The 14,110-nt window shown below is 34.9% G+C and overlaps 1 protein-coding gene across 1 annotated transcript; it reads left to right on the forward strand.

Annotated features, from left to right (window-relative positions):
• The first annotated feature begins 634 nt into the window (after positions 1-634).
• LOC109007553 (AAA-ATPase At2g46620-like) lies at positions 635-2,726 on the forward strand. The gene has a single exon (XM_018987265.2). The coding sequence runs from the start codon at positions 1,086-1,088 to the stop codon at positions 2,538-2,540; it is 1,455 nt and encodes a 484-aa protein (XP_018842810.1). The 5' UTR covers positions 635-1,085; the 3' UTR covers positions 2,541-2,726.
• The last annotated feature ends 11,384 nt before the right edge of the window (positions 2,727-14,110 follow it).

Genomic DNA, 14,110 nt, shown 5'->3' on the forward strand with positions numbered 1-14,110 from the left:
AGAATGAATTAAGATTCAAACCGCGGGGCCTAGCGTTTGATTTTTTACGGGATATTGATATTTCAGTCAAATCAACAATATTACCCGAGTGTTATGTCGAGTAACGGGACTCCACCGTGTAATATGCCCATAATTGCTAAAGATCTAAAAGGGGGGGAAAAGTAGTAATAATACAAAATAAGATTCAACCAAGAAAGCTATGAACTAATTGAGTACATTAAATAAAAGTAAGTACTGTTGCTATAAAATTAAACCAAAAAGTTATAAATCTCAACATCAAACATGTACCAAGCAGCCACTTTATCGACTGGGTGTGGCCCCTAATTGCTTAAAAAGCGCAAAGGAATAAAATAATAATAATAATTAATATTGAGGTTTTGTCTGATTAGATACAGAAATATTTTTCATTTTTTTCATTTCATTTTATTATTATAAATTTTTTAAATTTTTATATAAAATATAATAAATAATTTAATTTTTTTAAATATCAAAATAATAATAATATTAAAAAATAATATTTTAATAAATAAATAAAAATTATTTATAATAATAATAATATTTTAATAATTCATCTCATTAGCTGACTATTAAACAAACAGAAGTTGTTTAGTTTCAAAAATCCAAACCCCACCTCTCTCCTTTGGCCTTTTGGTCAAGACCATTGAATTATGTTCCCAAATGTTCCTCTTTTCAATAATCAACTGCTCATAATAGTCCTTAGTCAGTGGTCATACATTCACAGCCATAGCCAAGCAAAAATGTTAAAATCTCTCTCTCGCTCTCTCTCATCTTCTGCCCCATTTTGACCTGTTAAAATCGAAGGATCTATCAGGCTATGAATTCCCGCTACCCCATTAAAAACACCCCATTTCCCAGGCTCTAGCGCTAGCCTAGTTTTCATTCTTCACCACCCATCATATTCTTCCTTTCATGCCTCATCCCTTTTTCTCTTCCTCTCATCGATCACACCCAAATCATCAGGTACAAAGAAATTAAGAAAGTAAAAACTCTTCAAGCTTTGCATCTGTAAGCCTAAGCCTTTGGGGTAATATATTTCATAGTTTTTGTAGCTTTTATCGTCGATCATGTTTCTGGGTCTTTTCTTGGCTATGGTTTCTTCCCTGATAATACTTAGGTTCTTGTACAAGACATCTATATTTCACATTTTCTTGAAATGGTGGCGAGGTTTTGAAGACCAGTTTCACGTATACCAGACCTACAAAATTCCACAGTACAACGAGCATTACCAAGAAAACCAACTCTACCGGAAGATTTCAGTTTACCTGAATTCCATGGTCTCCCTCGACGACTCCGACCTCACGAACCTGAACTTGTTCTCGGGTTCCAAATCCAACGAAATCCTTCTCCACTTCGACGCCAACCAGATCGTCTACGACACATTCTTTAGCGCCAGAGTGTCGTGGACGAACGAACCTGAAAGAGATGATGATGGAAACGGTAGGTCCTATGTACTCAAGATAAGGAAGAACGACAAGCGTAGAGTTCTACGCCCGTACCTACAGCATATCCTTTCGGTCACGGACGAGATCGAGCAGAGGAAGAAGGAGATTAGGTTGAACATGAATTTGGAAGGGGAGAATGGACGGTGGAGATCGATTCCCTTCACGCATCCGGCGAGCTTCGACACGGTGGTGATGGACGCTGATTTGAAAACCAAGGTCAGGTCCGATCTCGAGCAGTTCCTTAAGTCGAAGCAGTACTACCACAGGTTAGGCCGCGTCTGGAAACGGAGTTATTTGCTGTACGGTCCACCCGGCACCGGAAAAACCAGCTTCGTCGCGGCGATGGCGAGGTTCCTGTGTTACGACGTCTACGATATCGACATGTCCAAGGTCTCGGACGACTCTGAATTGAAGACGCTCCTGCTGCGGACAACGACCAAGTCGCTGGTCGTGATCGAGGATCTAGACCGGTTTTTCGCCGGGAAACAGACCGCGGTTAGCCTATCGGGGATGCTGAACTTCATGGACGGGATTTTATCGTGCTGCGGCGAAGAGAGCGTGATGGTATTCACGATGAACGTCAAGGATCAAGTCGATCAGACGGCGATGAGGCCCGGGAGGATCGACGTTCATATAGAGTTCCCCACCTGCGATTTCTCCGCGTTCAAGAGCATGGCGAGTAGTTACTTGGGGGTGAAGGACCACAAGCTGTTCCCTCAGGTGGAGGAGGTCTTCCAAACCGGGGCGAGTTTGAGTCACGCCGAGATCGGAGAGATCATGATTTCGAACCGGAATTCGCCGAGTCGGGCTTTGAAATCGGTCATCACGGCGCTGCAAACCAGCGGCGACGGGAGGGGAGCGATCAAGGCCGGGCCGAGATTGAGCGGAAGTAGTTCCGGTCGGTCTGTGGATGATTCGGTCGAACCACCGGCGAGTGTGTTCTGCAGGGAGAGCGTTCACACAGTGAGAGAATTTCGGAAACTATACGGACTGTTGAAGATGGGAAGCAGAAGAAAAGAGTCGTTGGATTTGAGTTCAGTTGAGAAGGACAAGGAAGGCTCACGACATGACGTTTAGTTATTTTTTTCCCTCAGCGACACGGCGTTTAATTGTTTAAACTTGGTCCTTCATGTTTATCTATGAAGCTCCAAAAATTGGAGATTTTTCCTCTTTTTTTTTTCCATTTTTTTTGTAAGAAAGATTTGTTTTAGTCCACAAATGCAAAAGGTAGTATTTTCATCATAATGTAAAACTTTCATACCAATTAAATTTTTATGTGAATAAATTGTATATGCTAAGACATGATTGAACTCTTTTTATATCTAATCATTAATCAGTAAATAATACTTAATTTGAGCTCATATAGTTTTCGTTCCAAGCTCTTTCATAGAGTCATCTTGTTGCAAGGAAAAAATCGTTAGTATAACGGCTCGGATGGTGGAAAAATTCTAGACATAAGCCTCACACTCACTAAAAAATATATCATCTTATTTTTTTTAACTCTCTAATGAAGATGATTCTAGATATGTTTATAAGTAAAATAAGATAAAAATGTAAAATGATATATTTTTAAGTGGGTGTGCAGGGTGTGAGGCTTATGGATGGTGAGATGAGATGAAATGATATAGTTTAAATGAGTTGAATAAAATATTATTTTTTAATATTATTATTATTTAAAAATTTTAAAAAGTTAAATTATTTATTATATTTTATATGAAAATTTAAGAAAATTATAACGGTGAAATAAAATAAAATAAAATGAGATGAATTAAAAATATTTTTATATCCAAATAGAGCCTTAAGTCGGATTTTGATTATAAAAGATTATTTGCAGCAATGAAATGTCGTTATGCTACTCTCGTAAATGCAGCATTGCGAAAAGTTAATCCCAACGAATTGTATTTTTATTTGCAAATACTTGGTCTTTACCAATGAAAGCGGATCTTGTTGTAATTACATTTTATTTGCAACTAATACGTATGACCGTTGCAAATACTTGGTCTTTTACCAACGAAAACAGTTCTTTGCAATTATCTTTTATTCACAACCAAACTACAAATGTATTTTTTTGCAACAAATTAAAGTCATTGCAAATATATTTTTTGCAACAATAATTTAATCATTGCAAATATTTTATATTCTAAGGTATTATAAACTAGTTGCTATAAAGTTCAAACCCTAGCAGAGAAAAGAGATGTAACCCTAATAAAGAAAAGGGATGAAGGGTCCGGAACCTTTTGGAATAAAATCTCTGTTTATTGAAGGATTGATTGTGTGTATGTGTGTTTTACAAAAATGAAGTGAAGTACAATATTTATAGAATGTACAAATAAACTAATATAGACATGTGATAAGCACGTGAAACATAAAATAATTTATGATACCCCCTTCAAGATGGAGAGTAGATAGAATGTACTCCATCTTGGTTATTAAATAATAAAATTGTTGATAGCCAAGAGGTTTAATCAACACATTAGCAAATTGATGATGAGAAGCCAAATGCAAAGTCTTAATAATGCCAACTTGAATTTTGTCTCGAATGAAATGGCAATCCAATTCAATGTGTTTTGTTCTTTCATGGAAAACCGGGTTAGAAATAATGTGTAAGGCAGCCTGACTATCATAAAAAGTTGAGCACTATTAGTATGTGAAATACCAAAATTAGACAAAAGAGTAAGAAACTAAATAATTTCACAAGTAGTAGAAGCCATGGATTTGTACTCAGCTTCTGCTGAGAATCTGGAAACAGTAGACTGTTTCTTTGTCTTCCAAAAAACCAAAGAATTCTCAAGAAAAACATAATAACCATTGGCAGATCGACAGCTGTCAGGGCTAGAAGCCCAATCAGAATCAACAAAAGTCTTAAGGACAGAGAATTGGTAGCTGGAAAGAAGATGCCATGACTAGGAGTGCCCTTTATGTATTATAAAATTTTATAAGCTACTTGTAAATGGGGCTATCTTGGCTAAGCCATGTATTGACTGAGCCTATGTACAGAATATGACAAGTCTGTCTGTGTCAATGTAAGGTAAAGAAGTCTACCTACAAGTCTACGATAAACAGTAGAATTAGGCAATAAATCTCCTGCCTTTTTACTCAACTTGATATTTTGCTCCATAGGAAAATAAACAGATTTAAAGGCAAGAAAACCAGCATTTTGAAGAATTGTCAAAGAATATTTTCTTTGACACAAAGAAATACCAGCAGGAGACCAAGTCACTTCTAAATTAAGAAAATATTTGAGCTTTTGATTAAGCTGAGTTATTGAATATTTTATACATCTAGAACCCATATATTTAAATTATTTCCTTATATTATTATTGATTTTAGATAGAAAAATAGTTAAGATGTATAAATTCGAGTTGTGATTTATATTGGTTAATAACATGGCTAATGCTTAATTTTATAACTTGTGATTTAATTAGATAATGTTCATTCACATGCACAACATATTTTTTTATATTCTATTCTTCTTTTTTATTTTATTTTATTTCTTTCCTTTTCTAATTTCATTTTTTTATAGGCCAAGGAAAAAAAAAGGCAGTAGGTTAACTTTTGAATTTCTCTAATAAAAGCCACACATGCACGCTGGGCAACACACGGGAAAGGAAAAAGAAACAAAACTCACGCACGTTGCACGGAAAAAAAAAAGGAAAGAAAAAAAAAAGGAATGGCTTTTTCAGAGAAAAAAAATCAAAGGATGCAACAGGGTTTTTATTTATTTTCTATAACTTTTGGATGCATCACGTAGAGACTAGCATCACGTAGAGACTAGCGTCATAGCTTGAAGAATCTCCAGGGATCCAACTGCCACTCTAGCTTTCTCCTCTATTGCTTGCCACCTCTATTTTCATTCATTTGGCTTACTCTTTCCACTCTCTACTATTTATTTCATTTTTTTTTAAAGTTTATGATGTATTTTTGAAATATCAAGCTTAGACCTTTAGGGATTTTATTTGCTATTTATTTTACTTAATGTCGTTACTTTTCTTGCTCTTTTAAGCTTTTCATTTAACAGTGATTATAATTACTATGAATTGATTTTGAGAATTTGTGATTTGAATACAAGGATGAACCCTAAAATCTTGATTTTGGAGCTTTTCAATTCTCAGCTCAAATTTTGTCAATTATTTTCTAGTTTAATTTAATTTGTAGCTTAGTTTTATTAATCTCTTAGTTTCATTGCATATTAGATTAATTAAAGCTTAATTAGGACTTAAATAATTTCAGTTTTATTATTTAATTTTCAGATTAATTAAGATTGTTTAGCTTAGTTGATTCCTTGATTGTTAATTTTAATTTGTTAGTCTTTTACATTTCATTTTGACATTAAAAAAAATCTAAAAATATGAATGTAATCCATGATTAGTGCTTTTTTTTTTTTATTATTCTCATTGCACTCTAGCATTCATTGCACATACCACAACTTTTATTTTCTCTTTGTGAATATTTTCACTATTTTAAACGAGTTTGATTTTAAATAACTTTCCTTGATGATACAATCTATGAATTTATTCCTAATTATTACGCGACATCCTCTTGTACTTGGGACAAATTTTGTGCTGCTCATTTTTTAGTGAGTTAAGTTTTTAGCGCTGTTGCTGGGGAATAATTGTTTGACGTAAATTTAAACTCGTTATTTTTATTTTTATTTTTATTTTTATCTCTGTTTCTTTCATTATCTTGTCTGTGATTACATATGTCACTTGTCACCTACTACTCAATCACTTGAACCTTACTTATACTATTTGGACTGATGTTTCATGTTATGGGTAAGAGACAATTCAAATAGGTTGGTTAGAGTTACATCGAGCACTGAGAGTAATATACACAGCCTAGAGATAGATAGCTCTTCTGTTTTTTCTACAGACGGGAACATTGAAATTGAACAAACCATGGCTGCACTTGCACCTACACCACAAACTCTTAGGATTATTCGTAGCCCACTCGCACCACTACACCATCATATATTATTTTACCTGATGATGCACCTAATTTTCTTATTAAGCATGGCATGATGTCAATGATACCTCAGTTCCACGGGATAGATTTTGAGAGTCCTTATCAGCACCTGACAAATTTTAATTTGGCCTGCACTACTTTTATCACTAGAGCCACTACTGATGAATTTATTAGACTTTGTTTATTTCCTTTCTCTTTAAAGGATAAAGCGAATATTTGGTTTAATTCTTTGAGGCCTAATTCTATCTCTAGTTGGTCTGATTTACAGCGTGAGTTCTTACAAAAAATCTTTCCTTTTCAAAGATCTCAGTATTTACAAGAGCATATCAGTCAGTTCAATAAAAAATCTGACGAGACTTTCGAGACCAACTGAGAAAGGTTTAAGGATTTGGTGAACATATGTCCACATCATGGTTTTGAATAATGAAGGTTGGTGAATTATTTTTACACTAATCTCACTTTAGAATATAAGCAGTCTGTTCAGACTATGTGCAATGGAGAATTCTTTAACAAGGAACTTGATGAAGCATTGCCATTTTTTGACTATCTTGCTGAGAACGCACAACAATGAAACACTCAAATTGATCGAGTTTCATTAACAGCATAGGCATTGAGGGTTATTTTTGGTGGGGACAGATATGAGCTTAAGGAGGACATTGACATTCAAGCCTGAATAGCTACATTAACTAGAAGACTGGAGGTTATGGAGATGGAAAATGTGAAGGTTATGAAAGCAGTAGAGGTATGTTCTATATGTGCTGATTCGAACCACAAGATCCAAGATTGCCCGATTATGCAGTATTTCAGGAGAATGGCTCTGAGCATATGCAATCAGCAAATTGGGTTAACAAAGTACAAAATCATCATTTTTTCAATACATATAATTCGGGGTGGAGGAATCACCCAAATTTCTCATGGAGGAGTGATCAACTTGGCCGGTCTCCGCCACCTTCTCAGTAACCATTTCTTCAGGCTGCTTCTCAGCACCAGTATCAGCCATATCAGAGTTCTCAGAGGTATCCTTTTGTAGCACCTCCAGGATTTCAGCCTCATTCATGTAGCTGCACAGAGTTCTCAGCCTCAATCATCGGTGAAGAAGTCTCTAAATGACAGTATGACACAAATGGCTAATACACTTTAGCAATTTATGCAAATTCAGACCACCACAAACAATCAGAACACTCAAGAGTTAAATTACTTGCGGGACACCATTAATAAGATGAGCACGACCTTGAGCAGTCTAGAGAGAGGAAAATTTTCAGTACAGCCTCAGCCTAATCCTCAAGTATACCGGCAACAACCACAACAGGTACATAATGTCTCAGGGGATGTTATTGAGATAACGAAGGTCGTTCTCCAACCAAAGATGATCATTAACAGACAAGTATTTGCTCCTACACCTGAAGATGTAAGAGACTGATGAAGTTGAAAAAGAACTAGAGGCAGTGAGATCAGAGTGGAAGAAGCCTGTGAGTGCAGATGCTGAAACTAGTTGGGGGTACGAACCTGTGGTTCCCTATCCTCAGAAATTGGCAGCTGGCCAAAAGAACAAATATCACACTGAGATTCAGGATCTTCAAGCAAATAAAAATTAATATTCCACTCTTGGATGCCATACAACACGTTCCTTCATATGTAAAATTTATGAAGGATTTGTGCACAGTGAAGAGAAAGTTGAATGTAAAGAAGAAAGCTTTCCTAATGGAGTAAGTCAGTGCATTGATATTGAGCGAGACTCCTTAGAAGTTCGGAGACCTCAGCTCTCCCAACATTTCCATTATGATCAATGAGTCACGCATTGGAAGAGTTTTACTTAATTTGGGGAGTAGTGTGAACTTACTACCATTCTCAATGTATGAGCAGTTAGGATTAGGTAAGCTGAAAAAGACCTCCATCATGCTACAGTTGGCTAACAGATTAGTTAAGATGCTGAGGGGTATTGTAGAGGATGTGCTGGTCCAAGTGGAGAAATTTTATTACCTAGTGAATTTTGTAGTTCTTGATATGCAGCAACCAGCCTCCACTATTTACCAATCTCCTGTCATCCTTGGAAAACCATTTCTACATACATCAAATGCTTTGATTAATTGCAGAAGTGGAGTTCTGAAGCTTACTTTTGGGAACATGACACTTGAGTTGAACGTTTTCCATACTTGCAAGATGTCAGTACATTTTGATGACACAAGTGATTTGAATGTTGTAGAGAGTTTGACACCAACATAATTTATTTGCTCAACTTTTCATTTATCTGATGATGATTCCATTTTCAGACACTTGAATTATTACTTGATGAAAAAACTGACCATGTTGATGAAAATGTCTTTGAATTTTTGGACTGTTTGGCATATTCTTCTTTACCACTTGAAGTGCAAATTGCAAGCACAAGATGGCAGCCATAGTTTGAAACTCTACCACCACCAGACATACTTAAATCTTCAGAGGAAGAAGTTCTCTAATTGGAATTGAAACCACTTCCTCAAGATTTAAAGTATGTGTTTCTTGGTCCTGAAGATGACACTTTTCCCGTGGTAATTTCCTCAAAGAAAAATCAGAATGATGAAAACCAGTTGCTTGAAGTCTTAAGAAAGTATCGAGGCGCAATTGGTTTAACAATAGTTGACATCAAAGTTATTGATGCTGCTGTTTGTACCCACATAATCCATCTTGAAGACGATGCTAGACTGGTTCGTGATGCTCAACGTAGGCTTAATCCTACCCTGAAGGAAGCTGTCAAAGAGGAAGTGCTTAAACTGCTTGTAGTGGGTATCATTTATCCCATCTCAGACAATAAGTAGGTAAGCCCAACTCAACTGGTATAAAAAAAATCTGGTTTAATTGTTGTACAAAATTATAAAAATGAGTTGATTCCAACGAGAATGGTTACTGGCTGAACAATGTGCATTGATTATAGAAAACTTAAGTCAGCCAGTAGGAAATATCATTTTCTTTTACCATTCTTGGATCAAATCTTAGAAAGAGTGGCTGGTAATGCATTTTATTGCTTTTTTTATGGATATTCTGGTTATTATCAAATTGTTATAGTGTCTGAGGACCAGGAGAAAACTACTTTCACCTGTCCTTTTGGCACCTTTGCTTTTAACAAAATGTCTTTTGGTTTATGTAATGCCCTAGCCACCTTTTAGAGATGCATGATGAGTATTTTTTCTAACATGATTGAAGATATTTGTGAAATATTGATGGATAATTTCTCTGTTTTTGAAAAATTTTTTTATAGTTGTTTGCATAATTTGGCACGTATTCTCTAGAGACATGAGGAAAAAAATCTTTTACTTAATTGGAAGAAATGTCAATTTATGGTTACTCAGGACATTGTCTTGGGACATATTGTTTCTTCTGAAGGTATCAAGGTCAACAAGGCAAAAATTAAATTAATATCCAAATTTCCTATCCCTAGGACGGTTAAGGATATTCGTTCTTTTATTGGCCATGCTGGCTTTTATAGACAGTTTATTCAAGGGTTTAGTTCTATTGCAAAACTTTTGTGCACTCTTTTACAAAATGATATTGAATTTGTTTGGATTGATGAGTAAGAAAAAGCTTTTGATACCCTAAAAGAATCGTTTACCACCGCCCCTATTATGCAACCTCGCAGTGGGACATTCCCTTTGAAATTATGACTGATGCAAGTGATTATGGTTTGTGTGCTGTTTTGGGGCAGAGTGTGGATAATATACCTTTTGTGACTTATTATTCCAGTAGAACCTTGAATGATACCCAGAAAAACTACATCACTACTGAAAAAGAATTGATTACAATGGTTTTTACACTTGATAAATTTTGTTCTTACATTCTTGGTTCTCCTGTTACCATTTTCACTGATCGTTCTGCTTTGAAGTATTTGTTGATTAAGAAATATGCCAAACCACGCTTACTCCGCTAGATTTTATTACTTCAAGAGTTTAACATCAACATTAAGGACAAGAAAGGAGTTGAAAACGTGGTAGCTGACCACCTCTCTAGATTGCCATCATCTTCCTTTTCAAATGTCAGCCTTCCTCTTGATGATAGTTTTCCAGATGAGCGGGTATGCTGGTATGCTGACATAGTCAACTATCTGGTGACTGAGCGAATGTCTTTTGAATGGTCCACCCTAGATAAGCGTCGATTTCTCTCTGAGGTACGGCACTTTTACTTTGATGATCCATACCTTTTCAAATATTGATCGAACCAATTGATTCGAAGATGCATTCATGATGATGAGTTTTCTTCTGTGTTGAGATTTTGTCATATAGGTGCATGTGGCGGTCATTTTTCAGCAAAGAAAACAATCGTTAAAATCTTGCAAAGCGGTTTTTACTGGCCTTCCATGTTTAAAGATGCGTATAATTTTTGTAAGGCTTGTAAACCTTGTCAAAAATTAGAATCCATTAGCAAAAGAGACATGATGCATCTTCTCCTATTCTTACTTTAGAGATTTTTTACTGTGAGGGAATAGACTTCATGGGACCTTTTCCAGTTTCCTTTGGAAATAAATTTATTTTACTGGATGTGGATTATGTTTCAAAATGGGTGGAGGTCTTCGCTTGCAAAATAAATGATCATTGTGTTGTCCTAAAATTTTTGCAATCTCTGTTTGCTCACTTTGGCATTCCCAAAGTTATCATTAGTGATGGGGGTTCTCACTTTTGCAACAAATCATTTTCTACACTCATGAAGAAATATGGTATCACACACCGAATTTCTACCCCTTATCACCCTCAAACAAATGGGCAAACATATTAGCAAACAGAGAGATTAAAATCATTTTGGAGAAAACTATCAATTCTAATAGGAAAGACTGGTTAGTTAAGCTTCTTGATACTTTGTGGGCTTATAGGAAAGCTTTTAAAACTATTTAGCATCGAGCTCTTTGGGCTATAAAACATGTTAACATGTCACTTAATGAAACTTCAAGGTTGAGAAAATTGCAGATCAATGAATTGGATGAAGCTCGTCGGGATGCCTATGACAACGCTCAGTTGGCGAAGGAACGCATGAAAATTCTACATGATTAGAAAATTCATCACAAGCATTTCACACTTGGCTAGGAAGTTTTTCTTTACAACTATCGCTTACATATTTTTACTGGTAAATTGAAATCCTGATAGAGTGGGTCATACTGTGTAAAGAAGGTTCATCCTCACATGGCGATAAACATTGTCAATCTAAAGAATGTCAATGGACAATATCTCAATGCGTTTATGACTGCCTTTGATCCAAACAAATAAATCTTGCTTATGCAAGATCCCAGAGAAGTATCTTGATTTTGATTTTGATTTTGATTTTTTTTCTTCCCTTTACGGCTTTGTTTAATTTCATTTTGTCTTTTATATTTATTCGTTGTTTTGCTTTGATTTTATATCACATGTTTGGTTGTCTGTGTTGCTTACTTATTCATGTGCACTTTGTTTTCTTTCGTTCAATTCATTGAGGACCATGTCTCTCACTAGTTAGGGGGTAGCGTGTGTGCACAGATTTAAAAAAAAAAATTCATTAATGTGATGTGTATTGATACACATATGATTGACACACTATATTTCTAATATTTTGTGAAATCTAAGCATCTTAGTGGAGTAGTTGAGCGGAATCATTTTGTGAAAATTTATTTTCAAGTTTGAGCATAGAGCATGATTTTTTATGCATCATATTTTGTTGATGTGTAGTTTGAAATACCGGGATGCTATAATCATTGAGATGAGACTTGGTGAGATTTTTGTAGAACGAATGACAAGGTTTTAAGGACATTTTGGACATGTTTACATTTGTAGTATTCCTCAATTTACTTATCATTGATTTAACACAGGAGAAGTAAACTGCAGGACTACTAAGCCTTTTTTTCAAAAATAAAAGAAAGAAAAGAAAAAAAAAAGAATGAAAGAAAAAAAGAGATGAAAACGATTTATGGAGCTTTCCTAAATTAAGGGCAAGAAATAGTTACCCAATACTTTGGGGTTGAGTGTTCAACTTTTAAAAACAGAGCTGGTGTGAAAACTGCTAGTCCCTTGGGTTCTGAGGTTGTTAGAATCAGCAATAATTAATCTTAAGGTTAAAAAATTCTATGACAAATTATGTCTAGTAATGAGGAACACACAACCAGTTTAGCTCCATACACACATTTGAGTTCTAAGACATTTGCCTCAATTTTATGTGAAAGATTGTGAGATAGTCTTGGTGGGTATAGCCCCAGGGGGTGGAATAGTAACGTGTCACTTTTGTAAGAATTCATAATTGTGTTTGATTGTTTCTATATGAATTTCTATCTTAATGCAATATTCATCTCAATTAATTTTCACTATTTTGCTCAAGGATTAGTAAAACGCTAGGCAACCCACACTGAAAGAAACAAAACTCACGCACGCTGCATGGAAAAGAAAGGAAAGAAAAAAAAAAGGAATGGCTTTTTCGGAAAAAATCAAAGGACGTAGTAGGGTTTTTATTTCTTTTCTTTCACTTTTGGATGCATCACGTAGAGACTAGCATCGCAGCTTGAAGAACCTTTAGGGGTCCAACTGCCGCTCCAGCTTTCTCCTCCACTACTTGACACCTCCATCTTCATTCATTGAGTCGTTCTTTCCACTCTCTACTATTTATTTAATTTTAGTTTAAAGTTTATGATGTATTTTTGAAATATTTGGTTTATACCTTTGGCCATTTTAATTGTTTTTTATTTTACTTAATGTCGTTATTTTCTTGCTCTTTTAAGCTTTCATTTAACAATGAATACAATTCCTATGGGCTAATTTTGAAAATTTGTGATTTTAATACAATGATAAATCTTAGAATCTTGATTTTGGGACTTTTTAATTTTCAGCTCGTGTTTTGTCAATTATTTTCTAATTTAATTTAATTTGTAGCTTAGTTTTATTAATCTCTTAGTTCCATTGCATATTAGATTAATTAAAACTTAATTAGGACTTAAACAATTTTAGTTTTATTATTTAATTTTCAGATTAATTAAGATTGTTTAGCTTAGTTGATTTCTTGATTGTTAATTTTAATTTGTTAGTCTTTTACATTTCATTTCAACACTAAAAAAGAATCTAAAAATATGAATCTAGTCCATGACTAGAGTTTTTTTTTTTTTTTTATTCCCGTTGCACTCTAGCATTGATTGCACATACCACCACTTTTATTTTCTCTTTGTGAATATTTTGACCATTTTAAATGAGTTTGATTTTAAGTAACTTTCATTGAGGAGACGATCGAAGAATTTATTTCTAATTATTACGCGACGTTCTCCTACACTTGGAATAGCTATTGTGCTGCTCATTTTTTAGTGAGTTAGCTTGCCAAGGTCCTTAAGCTTGAACTTGTCATCAAGTAAAGACTTCAAAAGCTCAACAGACTTCAAGTCATTACTAGCCATGAGAATATTATCAACATAAACAAGGAGAGCAATAACATAAACAAGGAGAGCAATAAAAGATGAGCCATAGTCTTGGTGAAAAGAGAGTAATCAACTTTGGATTGTTGAAAATCCATATTGAGAATAGAAGCTGGAAACTTTGAAAACTATTGTTGTGAGGTCTGCTTCAAACCATAAAATGATTTATTCAACTTGCAAACTTTGGACCCTTTTAAATATGAAAACCAGGAGGTAAAACCATGTAAACTTCCTCAGATAAATCCTCATGTACGAAAACATTATTGACATCAAACTGTGTGATATGCCAACAAGTAACAAC

The sequence above is a fragment of the Juglans regia genome, chromosome 16 (assembly GCF_001411555.2).
Source record: "Juglans regia cultivar Chandler chromosome 16, Walnut 2.0, whole genome shotgun sequence".
NCBI classification, from domain to species: Eukaryota; Viridiplantae; Streptophyta; class Magnoliopsida; order Fagales; family Juglandaceae; genus Juglans; species Juglans regia.